We start from the raw sequence: 19,259 nt of genomic DNA, 5'->3' as shown, positions 1-19,259 counted from the left end.
CGAGCGTTTCTTTATCTGTCAGTCATGTAAACAACGACAGATAAACAATACAAAAACAAACAAAAGTCATTCGTTACAATGACGTTTTGTAATATTAATATTATGTTGGGTTTTATATATTTAAGTAGGTATATTGTATAATTACCGCTACCGAATACAGTTTATCCTCTAAGCGAGTTGGAAACTTTCATTGATTCACTAAAGTGACTTAGATAAATCTATTTAGAAATTATATATGAACGAGTTATAAAATAGATTGTGGTAATAGACGTAAATCAATTTAGTACACCTCAAGTACACCAATAGTTAAATAATTAATTAAATAATAATAAGTACATACTACTATAACGAAAATAATGTCGATCGTAAGTAAATTATACTCGGCACTTAGCAAGCGATACCGACTAGCACCTGCAAAAAATAACTACCGAAGGTAAGTGTTATATGTTTATCTCATTCCTTGCACTTGAATATTTTATACATATCAAGGTCCTTTGTATTTTTCAGTTACTGTCAAAATAAACAAAATTTTGACATTGCTGTTATTGGAGGAGGTATAGTGGGCTCTGCATCTGCAAGGGAACTAGTAATTAGGCACCCAACATTGAACATTGCTCTTATCGAAAAAGAAAAACGATTCGCATTTCATCAAAGTGGTAATAACAGTGGAGTAATACATGCTGGAATCTATTATAAACCCGGTTCTTTGAAAGCAAAGTTATGTGTTGAAGGTCTTAATCTGTCATATAAATATTTAGATGAAAAGGACATTAAGTACTCTAAATGTGGTAAACTAATCGTTGCTACGGAAAGGTCTGAAGTTTCCCGACTTTTAGATTTATATGAACGTGGACTTAGAAATGGAGTGAAAGATATCAGATTATTAGATTCAAAAGAAATCAAGGAATTAGAACCACATTGTAGTGGTATTCAAGCATTATGGTCACCTCATACTGGTATTGTTGATTGGGGAGAAGTAACAAACTCTTATGTTCGTGATTTTGCTCACTCCGGTGGTACTACATACTTGAATTTTGAAGTTAAAAAGTTTATAGAATCTGAAAATCCTGATTATCCTGTAACAATAACTGATTCCAAAGAAAATACCATACAAGCTAAGTATGTACTTACATGCTGTGGCTTACAATCTGATACTGTGGCAGTGTTAACTGGTTGCCCTGAAGAACCAAAAATTATACCCTTTAGAGGTGAATATTTATATTTAGTTCCACAGAAAAGTCACCTTACCAAAGCAAATATATATCCTGTTCCGGACTCCAGATTTCCATTTTTGGGTGTTCATGTAACACCAAGAATTGACGGACGTGTTATTGTTGGTCCTAATGCAATATTAGCATTTTGCAAAGAAGGTTATAAGTAAGTGAAATCAAATAAATTAATATTATATTTTTTACATTGTACTTACTTAAATATTTTATATATTTATTTCGTAGATGGAGTGATGTGAACTTTAAAGAACTAAAAGAAATACTAACATTTTCTGGTTTCCGCAAAATGGCCTTTAAATATGCTGGTTTTGGACTAAAAGAGATGACTAGATCAGTTTTGATGCCATTACAAGTAATGCAAATCCAAAAATATATTCAAAATATAACAACAAGTGATGTAGAGCGAGGACCTGCTGGAGTAAGAGCTCAAGCTATGGGTAAAGATGGTGAGTCACAACAATACATCTTTTTCTACAACAACAGTATGAAAGTAATTATTCAATAAGGATAAATTCTAGAATTGCAAATGGTTTTTTATGACAAACTTCTGTTTTCCCCGAGAGGAATTTGTGTCTTATAGGTATTTATATTTTTATAGGTACTCTAATCGAGGATTTTGTATTTGACTCCAAGCCAGGATCTGGTGCTATAGGCAGCAGAGTTTTACACTGTAGAAATGCTCCATCTCCTGGTGCAACATCATCCTTGGCCATTGCTAAAATGATAGCTGATAAGATTAAAGATGAATTCAAACTATAATTAGTTTTTAATGTGGTTTGTTAATGTTTTACCACAAACAAATTACTGTTATGTTAAACAAATGTTAAAATTTGTCAGACTGGCTGCCTGTAATATAGAATTTCACTGTTATTTAAGTGATTTTAACAACTTCAATAAATTAGACTATGATGACTTAATGATAAAATTTCCATTAAACAAAATCAATGTCAGTTTCTATAAAATTATATTATATGTTAGATTTTTTTTTTATTTTATATAATTTTATTATTTAATTATGCTTTTTATACTGTGATAAATAATTGTTTTTTTAAACAATTTTATATCATGTTGTTTTAAAATGTGGTATGATTTGTGTTAAATGGCAAAATATACATAACATAAAACTTAACTGGACTGGCGGGATAATAAATATTTTTACTGAGATTTCTTTTATATGTTGGGTAGAATTTCATTTTACTATTAAAAGATGATGATAAAAAAACTAAGTACAAATACATTGTAGGAATAGGAATTAATAAGTACATTTTTAATTGAAATGCTAATAATAATTTATTGACTATATAGTTCCTTTTATCAGTTGAGATTTATTATCATCATGAAGGGGTTCTATTTTAATAATATATATAATAAAAGTTATATCATACATATATATGTGTATGCTTCATCCATACAATAATACTATAGCGGAAGTTTTATAAAGGTTTTGCTTTATATATATACATATATAAATATATTAGCTTAAAGCATCAAGCACTATATAAATAAAAATGTCATGTTATACTTGGTAGTCTTTGATTTATGTCATTTTCAATTAGCTCTTCTTGTATTAAAAAAATGTTATTTACAATCCTAAGTCAGTCTATTACAAAGCCTTTTCTAGTAAAATAAATGTACTGGGATCGGAGATCATATACTGTTGTCATGTGGAACATAATGTTGCTTATTACAACAATGTACTCAGAAAATCCAAACATTGAATAAACTGCAAAAAAAAAATAATATTCAAAATTTATAAATTTAAATAATCTTATAATATTTGAGTTTTTATCATAATACAAACTCACCATAGGGTTCACAAAGTCGATTGTGTCTTAAGAAAAAATAAGCTGCAAATGCAAATGAAGCGACATTTACAAAAAAAGCTCTCCATTTTAATTTCATTGAATATATTTCTAGTTCTGTCTGTGTTGCCCGCCGCCTATACTTTGTTAACATCATGCATGTAAATAACATGTAAAATATTGAAGTACCAATAAAAGTCTTAAAACATGCTTCATGAAATGCTGGAAAAAAATAGTAGTTAAAATTTTTTCTGTCATTGGTCTGGTACAAAGATTGTAAAGGTCATAAGATATAATTTTTTTCTATCCAAATCTACCTAGTTATTTGAAAAGTCCTAACAAAAGAATTTAAAATTATTATTATGAAAGGTTTTTTAAAGGTGCTTCATGCTTTGACAGGCCCTGATAAAAACCCTAATCTATATTGCATATATAAAAAATAATGATAAGCAAGGTGTATTAATATTTAGAATACTTATGATAAAAACATCTAATAATGACAAACATGTTTGGAACTTCCATACCTTTGGAAATAAAACAGAAATATTAAAAAACTTAAAGTAAATGAACAATTAAGTAGCAAGCAGTCTATTTATACAAACATTTATATAAATAATGTTAAGCATATAATATCAAAATATTTCGTTTGAAATCTACATGAGACACCATATTATAACATAAAAGTATAGTAGACTTACGGTAATATTCAGAAGAAGTCCAATGAGTCAAGCCTATTAATGACATATTTTCAATAATGTTTAAAAATACTGCTAATTTTACTACAAATATACAATTTTGGCTAATAATTTTTCTATAATAATCCCATCTTAAATAAATTATGAAAAACCTTAGTGGTGCATGACCGTATATAGCGATTCTCCAAATTGTGCGTTGTGGTTCATAACTTCCTATAGATGCTGATATTGATGGGAAGACATTTGGCACATTACAATGCGTATTATTTGCTATATCAAAATCTTTAAACAATGTTACAAAAACACAAGTTATGAATGCAAATAGTGGCAGCGAAACCGTAAATAAACCCAATTTTTTAATGGGAATTTTGATGATATATTTTCTGTTGGACTCATTATGCAGAGGTAGATACATTTACTTATCTCTATATTCTATAACTTAGATTCTCATAACTTAACAAGTTAGGTAAATTTGTTTCAAATTGATTTCATTTGTATTTTGTCATAAATATACAGCTGTCAGTGTCAATGTCGTATTTTTATTAGGTACCTATTTAAAGTTTAGAAATTAGTATTATATTATTAGAAAATGTATATTTTTGATAAACAAATGAATATCCTGAAATATCTCGTTAACTACTAGTGATAACTCAGCTTAAATTTATAAGCTATTTATTTATTAGTAATTAGGAATACATGGAATGCTATTAAAGAAAATGACTAAAAAAATATTAGTAAAAATATAAAAAATAATATTATTAATAATAATTATAACACAACTTCATTAAATGATAAATTATTAAAAATATTTCAGTTCTTTTATTACAGTATAATATGCAACTGAATCTTTATATAATCGTTAGTAAAAAGGTATTAAGGTAGATGTCGACTAAGAAATAAAATATTATACAGTTTATAAAGATTCAATTTCTATTAATTGATTATCTTTACAAAAAATCATTTTTATATGGTGAAAATAAAACGAAAAAGCTCAACATACTTTTATCGATTTAACTGTTTCTATGCTACGTTGTTAAATTGTTAGAGAAATAACATAGATACCGTTTAAGCTATTGATAATAACGTTTGTTACTCAGTACAATGAATTAAAAAAATATCAAAACTATTATACATAATGGAAGACATTTTGAGAAAAAATATTTTCGTAGAAAAAGATTTATTAAAACATTCTCCTGATTTTAATCCACCAGATATATTGTTACGCATGCAGTTAAGGAGAGCCATGGTATGCCATTTTATATTACAAGAAAATCTTTTATTAGTAATCAATTATCAATAACGTAATATCTTTACATATATTTTGTTTTGTTGCCAGGCGCGGGATACCCATAATTATGGCGTTGTAAGATATAGATCAATGTGCGTAATTTTAATAACTACTTTGTTATGTCATATATAAAAATAATTCTGTATTTAAAAAAATAAAAAAAAAATGTTGTTTATGTTCGTCTATAAATTTTGTTTCGCGTCAGGTTATGTCTGAAGCCACAGATTTTATATTATTTATTTAATTGAATATTGTGTTTATGCGCAATGGTTCGTTAAAACTATTGTTTCTGTTTCAAGGAAGAGTATTAAAAATACTAAAGGCTGCCATAAGATAAAAAAGGAAATCGTTAATCTACGTGCTTATTTTGAGAATATGAATGTACAAAATGAATCCATGATAAAAAATGTTGAAAAGATTAGTAAAGTACAATCTCTATCAAAAAAGAAACTACATAATTTCACACGCACTAGCGACAAAAACGAATTGATAGAAAATGAAATAGCATTATATTTAAAAGAGTCTTCGGATATTGACGTAAATTTAGCGATAGAAAACAATACCAATTTTAATTTAGTGGTTAAAGATAAACCTAAATTACAAGAAAATACAATTTATACTCGTAACATCAAAAGTATTAACTCAAATGCCTTCGATTTAAAGAAAAATACAATTTCACAAGATAAAACATTTTGTAACGATAAGCCGCGCAAAGCAAAAGGTTTTTTAAATAATTCGACAAACGAGGGAATTGTGAAAAATATCAAAGAGAAAAATGTAATATGTAATAATAATTCAGAGCCCCCATTGAACGATGTTAAACATGATTTACAGTCTTTGTTGATAATGATGGCCATCAATTCAAACATAGATGATAATGAATCCGATGATTTTCGAGGACAAAAATATATCTCTGAAGAAAATTCAAGTAAAAATGTCACTCAGGATAGAACTTCCAAGGAGTTTGAGTCAAAATACAATTTTCAATCAGAAGATTTGGTAAAAATTTTACGTGTATCTTCTGTGGGAAAAGAATTTAATTATCATGAACAATATATTTCAAAAAAATATATACGAAAATGGAAATTATATGTTTCAAATAGGAAAGAAAACTTCGCTCTAAAACAGAGACAGGAGACGCTCAATAAATTTTTCGATAAGCTTTCAAGGAAGAAAAATAAGGCAACTAATGTAGAATGTGCTCCGAAATCGAAGTTTTACCTTCGAGACTATGACACTTATCAGCACAGGTATAAAAAAATATACGATATATAAATGTAATTTCGTCATATTTTTTATAAAATAATATTTTTATATACATTTAACAGGTACAAGGTTCAAAAACACATAATTGCGTTGCAAAAAAATAAACTAGAAGAGCAAAATAAGATTATAGAACGACTTAAATATAACAAAATCGTAGAAACTTCACGTAATTCTGTCGATACAATGAGGGAGGACATTCAAAAAACGTACTACGATATTGACAAACACTTGAAACCAAAAATTAAATGTTTGACGAATGAACTCAAAATAAAAGAATTTGAAGGTTTGCACAAAAACAAAAATATAAAATACTATATTCATTTTTTTAATTTATGGAGTTTATAATTTTTATTTATTACAGAACCCTCATTAGTACTACACTGTTTAAAGGTGCCACAATTTCTACAAAGAATGGAAAGAAGAGCGCGAGAAAGAGAAGAGAAACACGCAATGATACGTGAGCGGAGAAAACAAATAGAAGAGGAGCGTATTAAACAAAAGCAACAGGTAAAAATAAATTAGATAGAATTTACAGTTTTTCATTATGTATAGAAATTTTATTTCGTATTAGTAATTGAGAGCCGAGATGGCCTATTGGTAAGAACGCGTGAATCTTAACTGATGATCGTGGGTTCAAATCCGGGCAAGCACCACCGAATTTTCATGTGCTTAATTTGAGTTTATAATTCATCTCGTGCTTGACGGTGAAGAAAAACATCTTGAGGTAACCTGCATGTGTCTAATTTGATTGAAATTCTCTCACAAATATATTCTACCAACCCGCATTGGAGCAGCGTGGTGGAATAAACTCCAAACCTTCTCCTCAAAAGGGTGGGCAGGCTGTAACTGTATATGAAATTATAAAATAGTTAAGTAACAGCCTGTAAATATCCCACTGTTGAGCTAAGGCCTATTATCCAGTTGAACATGTTAGGATCTTATTCCACCACGCTCCAATGCGGATTGGTGGATACACATGTGACAGATTATTATCATTCAACACAAACAGGTTTCCTCAAGATTTTATAAGATTCAATTGAATTCCATTGAAAATTTGTCAATCATCAAGGTTCTTTTTATATAAGCTCCGACAAGCGATGGTGACAAGGTTTTACATCAGTGTCAAAGGGATGGGGGGGGGCGCGACAAAGTGCTCGTGCCAGTTGATAACAGTTTGTTTTAACAAGAAGTTTAACAGCGATCATTTCTTAAAATATCTAATACAGTATTTTTTTTTATTATTTATTACATTAATAAACTACTATTTCCTTTACAATAACTTAATATATAGTAGAATTGCCGAATATCTTTTCAGCAAGTGCATGTGTTATAATATAGACCTTCTCTTTTAATTTCATACCCGATTTCCGCAGTTTCGGTTTGTGATGATGATCCATCCATCATATATCACATACATAAGACCGTTAATAATAGAAGTAACCGCTTTAAATGTGACAAATGTTATAAGAATTTTCGTCTGTTTTATACGGAGCAAGTTTAATATAAAACATTTTTTTTAGGCAGAACTTGCGAAATTAGAGATTGATAAAGAAGAGAAGATGAAGAGGATTAAAGAACTTAGAGAAAGAAGAAAGAAAGAAAAAATTGAAAACATAAGAAAAAAACAGCACGCCGAAAGGTTGAGGGCGTTAATAGTAATGGCAGATTTACACTATGAAAAATATTTGATGATGAAATACGGAATAAGACCATTACGTCGATTAATCGATATTAAACACGAAAACATAGAAAAAGCGAGGGCTCATTACAGATTTCAGTTGCTGAAGAATGTTTTCCTAAACTGGATGTGGTATACGGAAGATACGTGGTTCGATAGAAATTATAAAGCCGATGATTTCCATAGGAAAAAAATATTGGAAAAAGCTTTTAGTGGTTTTAAAAAGGTGATTTTCTGTTTCATAATATATCCCAATTGTGGTATCAAAGCTTTTCTATACAAATATCAACCCTAATGCCATTTTTTTTGTTACAGAACCACCATGAATATATATTAAAAAAACAAGTCGCTGAAGATTATTATGATTTGTATGTGACGCAAATAGTATTCGGAAAATTCGTTCAGAGCATTGAAATAGTGAAGAAAGAATTTGAACTTGAATGGAAAAAGGCTGAAACGTACTATAACAGGTACAAATGAGAGCTGTATATTTATATTTTGTTTTGTAGTATTTCTTTCAGGAGTATAGGTAACTTAGTTAATTTCCCTTGGTGGTAAGATGTTGTGCAAACCCTGGGTGGGTACCACTCACTCATCACATGTTCTACCGCCAAACAACAGTACTTAGTATTGTTATGTTCCAGTTGGAAGGGTCAGTGAGTCAATGTAACTACAGGCACATATTATCTTAGTATCCAAGGTTAGTGACACATTCCATGGTTGCGTGCTGAGTCACTTGATGGTAAATGATCACCATTGCCCATAGACGTTGACTCTGTGAGAGATATATATCCCATATGTATGGGATAAATATGTATTTTTTTTCAACTTGCAACTTTTGTCAAGTATGAATCAAAATTGACTGCAGAAAAGTAACTGTGAATATCAAAAGCTTTAAGATCAATTATGGTTGTGTTTTAACAAATTGAAAATCTAAATTTAAGTTAATCGTTTTATTTCAGCAATATTTTATTCAAAACGTTTACTTGTTGGCGAACCTTACCGGCGCTGAACGCCTTGAAGAGAGAACAGGATGCAAGAAAATCGAGATGGAGAGAGAAAGTGTTGTTAGTCGTTCCGGATTATAATCCACCGGAAGATTGATAAAAATTATCATTATATTAGTTACATTACTGGTGGTAGAGCTTTGTGCAAGCTCGTCTGGGTAGGTACCCCCCACTCATCAGATATTCTACTGCAAAACAGCAGTACTGTGTAATTACAGGCACAAGGGACATAACATCTTAGTTCACAAGGTTGGTGGCGCATTGGCGATGTAAGCGATGGTTAACATTTCTTACAATGCCAATGTATATGACGTTGGTGACCGCTTACCACCATTACCCATATGCTCGTCCGCCTTCCTATACTATAAAAAAATACATATGTATCCACTGAACAAATTATTTTAAAGTTTTTTTTTTAATAATTTGTCATGACAACGATTTTTTAAAATAATTTGCCTTGTTTTTTTTAAAATTAATATGTGACGTGAAATGGCTTTCTGTATATTAAAATTATTATTAATTATTTATTTGCATGTAACATAATAATAGACCATAAACAAATAACATTTTATGTCTAACGTAATCACTGCACACCTTAATTTTTCTAGCAATAACTGATCACCTTACGCGACTTCGACTGATGGTCGTACTATTATCATTTTCACCTTATACAGCTCCTAATGAAGAATGTGGAACATAGAAATATTTTAAATTATTTAAGTTTATTTAAAAGTACTAGTTTGTCCTTTTCGCTCTCACATCTTAACTTCTAAACCGATCGTCACTAAATTTTTCCATACACAAAGAATAGAAAAGGACATAGGCTGTCTAATATCTTGATCTCTCTCACTGCGGGCGAAGCCACGGGCGGAAACTAGTACCATATACAGGCAGTCCTCGTACTTACGGCATGTTAGGTTTTCGAAATACGCGACGTAAATCGAAACGACGTAAGTCGAGACATATTTCCTCATATGTTTACATGTAAAACTCAAGGGTTAGGATATATATATAGATATATAGATAGGTATTTGTGTGTTATTAATTTTAATAATAATTATAAAACTTTAATATGTAATCAAAATAGTGTTGTAAAAATTAGCGCTGAGCGTCGAGCGTCGAGCGCTTAGTCGACGCTGTTGAGCTTTCAACGCTCGAGCGTTTAAGACTCGTGAGCGTTGATGACTCGGAGCCTCGCGCTCGAGTTGCGCGCTTGAGCGTCGAAGCGTTTTTATTTATAGGGAGGGTAAAATCAAAATTATTTTACGAAAGGGCATTATTTAGTTATTGTGACGTGTAGATGCCTATGTACTTTAAATGACGACACGACACGTAACAAAATTCATTTTCATCGACATATAATCGTTTTTGCTATAATTTATCATTATTTTGTTTTTAAAATCGTTCATAATGTCGAGTGTTGCCCATGAAATGGAACATGATAGCGATTTCATTAGTGATAGTGAGAATGGACGAGACGACATGGAAGTTAGTGATGAACTGAGAGATTTATCTAAGTGCGAAAAAAGTATGAACAGTTGGAAATGGGTTAACTTTAAAACGTGGGTCGTGTTTCATGTAAAATATGTAACAGAAGTTTTTCACTGAAGACCTCCACTTCCATACTTAAAAGACATACGTCGCAGCATACGACTACCAATTCTTCAGATCCAGATGCAAGCATTGCAAGCACATCTCTTTGTTCTCCACGTCAGCCAAGTAACTCCTTGTTAGGAAAACGAAAATTTGGTACGAAACATTCAGACTACGATATGCTTTTGAAAAATTTTGTAATACACGGAAACCATTCATTACACATAGTTGAAGAAGAACACTTTCAGAAATTGATATCTACATTAAATGGAAATTATACCCTACCATCTCGTTACAAATTGACTAAAAGTATTCAAAATTTATTTAAAGAGAAGAAAATTGATGTAATTAATTTCATCAAGTCATCTAAGCATAAACTGTCACTCACTTTTGATTTTTGGACATCAGTTACGAATAAACCTTACATAGTAGTTACTGCACATTTTATAACTAATGAGAGCCAACTGATTTCTATGATAATTGAATTTGATATAATACCATACCCTCATAAAAGTGAACAAGTCTTGCAAAAGATTATTCAAATATTTTCCGATTATTCTTTAAAAGACAAAATAATGTGCATAACAACAGATAATGATGCAACAAACGTAAAATGTATTAACCTCTTAAAACTCTTTCACGAAGAATATAAAGATGTGGTCCATGTAAGATGCCTGGCTCATGTGCTCAATTTAGTGGTTAAAAAAGGCGTTAATGAAGTTGAATCAATTATATCTGCGGTCTCAAATCTAGTGAAATATATAACCCTTTCACCTAAAAGAAAGCAAGTTTACGAAGAATGCTGCATTTTGCTGAACGTAAAAAAATTAGATCTTATAAAAGATTGTCCCACGCGATGGAACTCCACATTTTTAATGTTGGAAAGAGCTTATTCGATGAAAACGGTATTAGATTATATGTGTTCAGAAAAAACAGATTTCAATGCAAATTTCATTCAGAATTGGGATGACATAAAAGCCATTCTCGATTTTTTACAGCCTTTCTATGAAGCCACAGTAATGTTATCTATACATGAATATCCGAGTATATATTATGTTTTCCCAATTGTAGATTCTCTACGGAGTCATATAAATAATTTTCGAGATGTTGATATATTAAAAGATTGTGCTAAAGCAATGATAAACAAGTTAAATGAATACTCTTCAAAAATTCAAATTCCTTAATCTTAGATCCCCGTTTAAATAATAATTTCTTTATGAATAAAGGTAATCCAGAACCTTTAAAAAAACTAAAGCAACTTTATCTCGATAAATATTACATATCACCATTATCTCAAGACGATATGTTAGACGAGAAAATTTCTTCAGATGTTCAGATCAAGAAATCTTTTTTTTCTTCAATATATAAACAAAAATCTGATAGGAGATATAGAGATGAGATTGAAATTTATTTAAACTCGTCAATTGAACCTGAAAGCACAAATGTTATGATGTGGTGGGAAAATAAAGAATCTGTATTGCCTAACTTAACTAAAATGGCATATGAAATTTTGTCTGTTCCAAGTACAAGTGTGCCAAGTGAGGTAGCATTTTCAAAAGCAAGCTTCATCATATCTAAAAAAAGAAACAGATTGAGCAATAAAAATATTCAAGCCTGTATGTGTCTTTCCTCATGGTTAAAAAAAGAGTATTTAAGATTTTCTAAGTTTATACTAAACGGGCTGGACGGCGGCTGATTGAGTTGATAATAAAAATCAGAAATATCTAAATGTAAAGAATATCACATTTTTTGTTTTGTTTAATAATTACGTAAAATTTGTTAAATTAATGGTTATTTTTTTTTCATTTTGATCAATAAATAAGGTTTTTCACAAATAATGCTATATGTGTCTGTTATAAATATTATAAATATATACATAAAGACAACCCCAGAAGTATTAAGAAGTAGTTACAAATAAACTAATTTGTTCTTCGTATACTTTGTAAATTCTGGCGCTCGAGCGCGAGTCGAGCGTTGAGTTCCGCGCTAAAATTGAGCTTTTTTATCTAATCGCTCAAGTCAGCGCTCGAGCGTTGTGGAAACGGCACGAGGCTTACGAAGCTGCTCGATTGTCGACTCGAGCACTTTTAAACTGCTCGAGCGTTGACTCGAGCGTATTTACAACACTAAATCAAAATATGTATGTAATGAGAAAGAATAAATTAAACTTTAGGCTTAAAGAAACTATCTATTCTAGATTTTCTTTCTTCTTGCTATCATACAGATCTTGGTAACACTGATAGGCTGCACAAATTTTGTTATTAACTTTAAAACTTCTCCTATGCCGGAAATCGAAACAAATGACGTATGCTTGAGGAATAGTGTCAAAACATTGTTCGACGTAACTTGAAACGACATAAATCGAGGACTGCCTGTACTCATATAGATAACCTTAACTTAATTTTATTCTTTTGATGTCGTAAGGGTAGCTAGTGATTAAAATACTTTTGTACAATTTTAGTAACGTTTTATTAAAAACTTGTAACAAATTATTAAATTATAAAATACTTTATACATATAAGTTATTTTTTTTTTATATCCTGCATCGGAAAAGTACTTAACTATTACTTACTTCATCATGATTGCTTATCACTTAGAGATTCTAATTCAGCGATACTCAATATTTACTTTATAGGGGCCGCAAACACGTGTAAGTCATGGTGTCGCGGGCCGCAAACAATAAAATAATTAAGTAATTATTTGAATTAAACAACTATGGACGGATTTGTCGCGAACATTTTAACATTTTTTTTATCATTTCATGACGTTACGAACACTGCAGTGTCCGTGGCCACGGGTACCTAAAAAAACCTTTGACATTTAAAATAGTTGAAAATAAAGTAATACCAGGCGGGCCAACCACAAAAGCCCGGCAGGTCGCAAGTTGAGTACCGCTATTCTAATTTGTAATAGATTAAATAATATATTAACGTTTTTTTTATAGCTTTATGACAAAAGTTTAAACTTCTTGAAGGTTAAAAAATATCTTTCGAAACGTCTAATCTCAATACCTGTTGTAGGATTTAGACACACAATTAATATTAATCATATTTTTGAGATCATACATTACATTGACCCCTTAAAAAGATTGCGTCAATTTCATACTAATAGCGCTTTAGATGTATTTGCACTGAATTCTAAAATATTTAGAGTAGGATCTCTTGGTAATAGAAATATTTTGATATGTCATATATATAACTCAACTAAGAATAAATATTACGATATATATTAACTATGTAATGATAATATTAATGTGCTAGATATGCAGTCTCTTGGATTATCCAATTACACCGTTAGCACATTTATAATTTTCCTCCACTGTGGTTCTGAAAACAAATGACTTCTTCAATGTGAAGTAAACATTATTTACCTAAATAACAAAAATATTTTATGTAAAATATTAGCAGACAAGATTTTTGAGTTAGTATGTTAATTTTCTCATTGATACAGTAACAGTAACAGCATGTGAATGTCCCACTGCCGGGCTAAGGCCTCCTCTCCCTTTTTGAGGAGAAGGTTTGGAACATATTTCACTACGCTGCTCCAATGCGGGTTGGTGGAATACACATGTGGCAGAATTTCAGTGAGATTAGACACATGCAGGTTTCCTCACGATGTTTTCCTTCACCGTCAAGAACGAGATGAATTATAATCACAAATTAAGCACATGAAAATTCAGTGGTGCTTGCCCGGATTTGAAACCACGATCATCGGTTAATATTCACGCGTTCTTACCACGTGAATTTTAACCTATGATGATTTTCTCATTGATGCAGTTCTATAACACAGAAGACGTGTGACAACAAGAAGTGTTAACAAAAAATTCATTTTCATTTGATTTTGTGGATTTGTTAATAATGCTTATTATTAATTAAAGAAAATTATAGGTTATTCATTAATTGATGAGCAAAGAAATTTATTAGTTCAATGCTGTATCTGGAAGAGTAGAATAGCTTGACTACCAAAATCCATGGGTGTAGTATCATGCGCTGGCTTAAGATTTATTCGTGTTAGGAATAAACAACAACAACCCTTAGGCAGCAGACAATAAACCAGCAAAAGCATTCCCAAGGACTGTGGGTATGAAGATAAATGGGGTATGTTAAAGCAAATGATGAATATATATCGAGGGCTTCATAACACATGGGTGTATAGACAAAAGAGCAATTTTACAGTTTTTTTTTAATACTGCTGGTAGGATTTTTTACTTATTACAAAAATTGCTTTTTAAATATGGTAACATAATAGGCATACATCTGTTATGAACAATAATTAAAATAAAAAAAAACATTGGGCCATATAAAAACACATCATATTACATTATAATCTTTATTTATTTTGAATGACAGTTAATTACTTATATAACTTTATAATTTATGTACTTAATCTTATAACAAATCTCAAAACACTTATAAAGGAACTTTTAATAATTTAAATAAAAAAATAAATTAATTGCATATGGCCTTTAGTTATAACTAAATGTCACAATCTATTTCAAACTATAACAAATTCATGTTTATGTTATTTGAATTGATTAAATATGTGTACATTTGTTTACTACACTTTAAAATAGAAGATATAAATCTAAGCATTAGGTAATATTTTCACTACAGTACTGTCAAGCTAATATGAAAACATGTTAACAATAAAGACATAGTCGTTGAGCTAGTTTAAATATATCATAAAAATCTGTATAAACCAAAAACAAAAAAATATGATTTAACAAATTTTAAGTATTTTTTTTTTGCTACCTACTACAGCAAATAAAAATGGAACATTTGCATATATGCCCATTTGTTAAAAAGCCTTCAATAATATTACTAGTATATGATTCTCTATTTTATATACTTACCACTATATTTTGGAATGTAAATTAATAGTTGTCTTATTAATACTAGAGCAGTAATTAAAAGATAGCCCAATCCATAGATGCACGACACAAAACACAATGCGAGGCTGAAAAACATATAAAAAAAGTTTCAGATACAACAAACAAATACATACTCAATTCAAGTAGGTTCTGATCTCACTGTCGCTTATGAATCGTGATTTAATAAGATTAAATTTAATGTTAAACTATAACCGAACCAGTTCGGAATATTGATCCTACTGAGAAGAGCCAATTAGTTAAATTTATGCATCCTGAACGAAAATCAACAAATACTATTGATTTTTTATTTTGTTTTATTCAAAATATAGGTAGGAAGGCAGGCAAATCGGCCACCTAATGTTAAGTAGACATTAAAATCCATAGACTTTGACATTCTATTAACCAGCCCTTACATTATCAATGCGGCACCAACCTTTTGAACTATGATGTTATGTCCCTTGAGCCTGTAGTTACAATGGCTGACTCACCTTTCAAACTGGAAAACAACAATTCTAAGTATTGCCTTTTAGCAGTAGAATATATGATGTGTGGTTGGTACCTATCCAGATGGGCTTGCATACTTTTAATAACTTGCCATACCACCAATACTGCCGTTATAATTGGTGGTATGGCAAGTTATCCTAAGCACTTTTTCAATTTATATAGACTTCTACAGAATAATGCTTATCAGAAACAATTGAACATTTACATCAAAGTTTAAATAGAAGTACTCACTCAAATTCATAATATACATCGTTACAATCTTCTGGCATTAGTATTGAACCGTAAAGTATAAATGGTTGACACACAGTTGTAAGTCCCAGATTAGTTCCATATAAGAGAGTCGCAAATGCAAACACTTGACCTGCTAAAAAGTAAAAATAATTTGGCCTAAGAACACAACAGTCCCACCTGAAAAAAAAAGTTTATAATTATTTCACTTTAAAATATATATTAAAAAATTCTTGAAGTATACAACAATTTAATTCAATTGAGGCTTAAAATATTGTATAATTAGACTTTTTAATATTCATAATAATTACCATATTGAATGGAAAAACCTTTCGTTAACTTCTATTTGACATATTTGGCAATAGTATGAGTCTGCTGTCAATACTGGGCTGGAAATATAAAGTAATAAAACAAAATTTTAATAACATACTTTTTCTTGTAAATTTCACATTCCACATTACATTGAATACTAAGCATTCTCTAACATAGATTTTACCTAAGGTAAACTATAGTTACCTGTATTCTTTTCCCTTCGAAGTTCCAGTAGCAAGTTCAAAGTCAGCTATGGCTTTCATCTTGTAAAAAAAGTAACATGTACTTGCTAAAAGCAGTAAGAATACAAAATTTTCTAGTTGGGTGATTTCAAGTAATCTTAGTATTCCAAGTTCGAAAATTAGAAACATATAAATTCCCGATGACAATGTCCAAGAGAAGAAGAATGGAGACCTTAAAAGGTTTAAAGTAATAAAGTAATACTCTATACTTATTATACACAGGATTGTTAAAAAACTTTTGTTAATACCTATTTTTTTGCCGCGGTCGAGATTGGACGTACAGCGCGCCCATTCCTATAAAAATCATAACTATAATGGTTACGATTTTGGATGTAGTTGATAATATCAACAGAAGTGGTAAGATAATAAAGGGTAAAATTGCGTCCAAGTCCACTTTTTTATGGTTCGATTTGGTCGAACCATATGGCAGAATGTCCTGAATAGTCAAAGTTGTGGTGACCATTTCAGTGGTATTGTTGTTATACTGTTTTCTCGAAATTTCTCCTACCTTTTTTTATAACAATACACTTTTTTAGTTTTCCATAATTACAAGTTACGATAACTGATTAATTAGGACACATGATTAGATATTAAACTTGCTTTGTTTAACTTTAACAAGTTATCAGTTATGTTAATAATTTACTGTTTCTATCTTTGTTTGTCATTGTGACATTTAACATTTCTAACATTTTTTAGATCCTTCCTCTTGGTAAAGACAAACATGTTACACCATACAGCCTTGACATTTCCATTGAGTTGCCACAGTGAAACAGTTAAGACCATAGGGTATATTAATAATTAAGAGCAAACTAAGATGGTCGGACTAAAATTATTTCTTCGAGGTTCGAGAGATTCGCGGTTCGTGCAGTCGCACATGTAATGTGAGGGTGACTCATTGGGTATTATTATTGTTGAAGAAAGTGAGAATTACATTGGCTCACCTTTCGAACCGGAACACAACAATACCAAGTACTGCTGTTTTGCGGTAAAATATCTGATGAGTGGGTGGTACCTACCCAGACGAGCTTGCACAAAGCCCTACCACCAGTAAACTAACTATTATAAATTGTGCAAACATGCAGTGTTTTCTAATTATTTAATTATCGAAATAAATTTTTTCTATAGTCTTTTTCAGTTAAAATATTGTGTTAGATTCCTATAATTTTACTTTCAATAGCTATCATAATGGAGAAAATTTTAAAGAATAGGCGCATTTTTTTGCGTTTTTCTCTTAAACTAGCTTTTTAAATTTCAACTATACTATATACATTCCAATGGCACAACTCACAAGAAATAAAGATAAGTAATCTTATATTACACTGTACTTAAACAGTTCTTGATTAATATTTATTATTTATTTATAACAAAAAACACAGTTACAATATACCTACAACTTTTAATAACATCTTAACCAACATTCTAAAAGCACTTTTAAGCGCCACGCCGCTGGTCGGTCTTGCTGGGCCTCTTTCAGGACAACTACAATCAACACGGACTCGGCCTCAATACTATAGGCATACACTGCATCTCGTATAGTGACAGAAGGCGGATAAACCCTCGGCAAGGGCCCACGCCCCGCGACTTGCTCTCCTTACGTACAAATCGTACTTAGCCACGACATGTCACGACAAGGCGAATCTTCATTGAATACCAATATTATAGTCGTGTCTTAAGAGAAAGTAAACAAGTAGGATTGAGAAGGTAATAGTTACCTGTTTGTTACTAAGCAATGGGTTGAGATGGCGCAGTTTATTTAGCGCCCTTGACCTGAGTATGACATGAGGATTTTTTTGCAATTTTTTAATGTTATTTATTTATCTATTATATCAACACCAACAAGAAATACACTAATAAATACAATTGAGTCTTTAAACATGACGTTATACAAATCAAGTCCTCTCTCCTAAATTATAGGTGTTGCAAAATATTTCAACATATCGAGTTAACAAAAAATAATAATTTTAAAAATCAAAATATTTATAACAAATAGAAAACACATTAACAATTAAAGCCGTGGAGTACCGGCTTAGAATAGTACTCCCCCAATCTCATCCCGTGGGTGTCGTAAGAGGCGACTGAGGGACGGGGAAAAGGGGGGATGGGCAGCAGCGTCCCCCCTCCCATAAACATCTTACCCCCTACTGCGCTCGCCAACACGCCTGCCCAGCGCGGCGAGTATGGGCAAACCCTTCCCTAAATGGCAGATGCGCCCAAAAAAAGGCCCCCAGTTACCGGCAAGCCCGCTAGGCCCGACCAAGGTAGCGGTCGCGGTATCGGCAGGGCAGGGGGTGCTAAGAATCACCGGTTCACGGCAGGCTACCATATAAAGCGACTGAAAATGGCAACGTATAATGGACGCTCGATGAGGCTGGACCATCACCTCGCCGAATTAGAAGTAGAGTTAAGTCATATAAACTGGCATATACTGGGGTTATCTGAAGTCCGAAGACAGGGGGAGGACACGATAACTCTAGAGTCCGGTAACTTACTCTACTTCCGCGAAGGTGATAACCTCTCCCAGGGTGGTGTCGGTTTTCTAGTCAAA

General features: G+C 31.2%; 4 protein-coding genes across 4 annotated transcripts; 2 read left to right on the top strand and 2 right to left on the bottom strand.

Moving 5' to 3' along the window:
- Positions 1-81: 81 nt before the first annotated feature.
- Positions 82-2,679, top strand: LOC126771129 (L-2-hydroxyglutarate dehydrogenase, mitochondrial). Its single transcript, XM_050490871.1, has 4 exons — positions 82-433; positions 508-1,377; positions 1,455-1,675; positions 1,828-2,679. The coding sequence occupies exons 1-4, from the start codon at positions 357-359 to the stop codon at positions 1,986-1,988; spliced, it is 1,329 nt and encodes a 442-aa protein (XP_050346828.1). The 5' UTR covers positions 82-356; the 3' UTR covers positions 1,989-2,679.
- A 66-nt stretch (positions 2,680-2,745) lies between these two features.
- Positions 2,746-4,227, bottom strand: LOC126771167 (post-GPI attachment to proteins factor 2-like). The gene is made up of 3 exons (XM_050490924.1): positions 3,730-4,227; positions 3,035-3,253; positions 2,746-2,952 (listed from the first exon to the last, which is right to left on the bottom strand). The coding sequence occupies exons 1-3, from the start codon at positions 4,139-4,141 to the stop codon at positions 2,825-2,827; spliced, it is 759 nt and encodes a 252-aa protein (XP_050346881.1). The 5' UTR covers positions 4,142-4,227; the 3' UTR covers positions 2,746-2,824.
- Positions 4,228-5,473: 1,246 nt separating this feature from the next.
- Positions 5,474-10,028, top strand: LOC126771125 (coiled-coil domain-containing protein 191). Its single transcript, XM_050490867.1, has 6 exons — positions 5,474-6,264; positions 6,343-6,563; positions 6,642-6,787; positions 7,801-8,184; positions 8,274-8,428; positions 8,921-10,028. Exons 1-6 carry the CDS (start codon positions 5,861-5,863, stop codon positions 9,060-9,062), a joined length of 1,452 nt encoding a protein of 483 aa, XP_050346824.1. The 5' UTR covers positions 5,474-5,860; the 3' UTR covers positions 9,063-10,028.
- A 2,679-nt stretch (positions 10,029-12,707) lies between these two features.
- Positions 12,708-17,368, bottom strand: LOC126771164 (palmitoyltransferase ZDHHC23-A). The gene is made up of 6 exons (XM_050490921.1): positions 16,963-17,368; positions 16,677-16,886; positions 16,472-16,549; positions 16,164-16,340; positions 15,411-15,514; positions 12,708-13,884 (listed from the first exon to the last, which is right to left on the bottom strand). The coding sequence occupies exons 1-6, from the start codon at positions 17,175-17,177 to the stop codon at positions 13,844-13,846; spliced, it is 825 nt and encodes a 274-aa protein (XP_050346878.1). The 5' UTR covers positions 17,178-17,368; the 3' UTR covers positions 12,708-13,843.
- Positions 17,369-19,259: the final 1,891 nt, after the last annotated feature.

Source organism: Nymphalis io, chromosome 10 (genome assembly GCF_905147045.1).
Source record: "Nymphalis io chromosome 10, ilAglIoxx1.1, whole genome shotgun sequence".
NCBI lineage: Eukaryota > Metazoa > Arthropoda > Insecta > Lepidoptera > Nymphalidae > Nymphalis > Nymphalis io.
The sequence above is the reverse complement of the archived record's forward strand: the minus strand, read 5'-3'. Positions and strand labels throughout refer to the sequence as shown.

Coding starts and splice junctions, on each gene's coding strand:
- LOC126771167 (XM_050490924.1), bottom strand. CDS start 4,141: ATGTATCTACCTCTGCATAATGAGTCCAACAGAAAATATATCATCAAA. Junction 3,254..3,729: donor GACTTCTTCTGAATATTACC/GTAAGTCTACTA, acceptor ATTTTTTTCCAG/CATTTCATGAAGCATGTTTT. Junction 2,953..3,034: donor TCGACTTTGTGAACCCTATG/GTGAGTTTGTAT, acceptor TTTTTTTTGCAG/TTTATTCAATGTTTGGATTT.
- LOC126771164 (XM_050490921.1), bottom strand. CDS start 17,177: ATGGTCACCACAACTTTGACTATTCAGGACATTCTGCCATATGGTTCG. Junction 16,887..16,962: donor CGACCGCGGCAAAAAAATAG/GTATTAACAAAA, acceptor AAACCTTTTAAG/GTCTCCATTCTTCTTCTCTT. Junction 13,885..15,410: donor TTACATTCCAAAATATAGTG/GTAAGTATATAA, acceptor ATTTGTTTTCAG/AACCACAGTGGAGGAAAATT.
- LOC126771129 (XM_050490871.1), top strand. CDS start 357: ATGTCGATCGTAAGTAAATTATACTCGGCACTTAGCAAGCGATACCGA. Junction 434..507: donor GCAAAAAATAACTACCGAAG/GTAAGTGTTATA, acceptor TGTATTTTTCAG/TTACTGTCAAAATAAACAAA. Junction 1,378..1,454: donor TTTTGCAAAGAAGGTTATAA/GTAAGTGAAATC, acceptor TTTATTTCGTAG/ATGGAGTGATGTGAACTTTA.
- LOC126771125 (XM_050490867.1), top strand. CDS start 5,861: ATGATGGCCATCAATTCAAACATAGATGATAATGAATCCGATGATTTT. Junction 6,564..6,641: donor CAAAATAAAAGAATTTGAAG/GTTTGCACAAAA, acceptor TATTTATTACAG/AACCCTCATTAGTACTACAC. Junction 8,185..8,273: donor CTTTTAGTGGTTTTAAAAAG/GTGATTTTCTGT, acceptor TTTTTGTTACAG/AACCACCATGAATATATATT.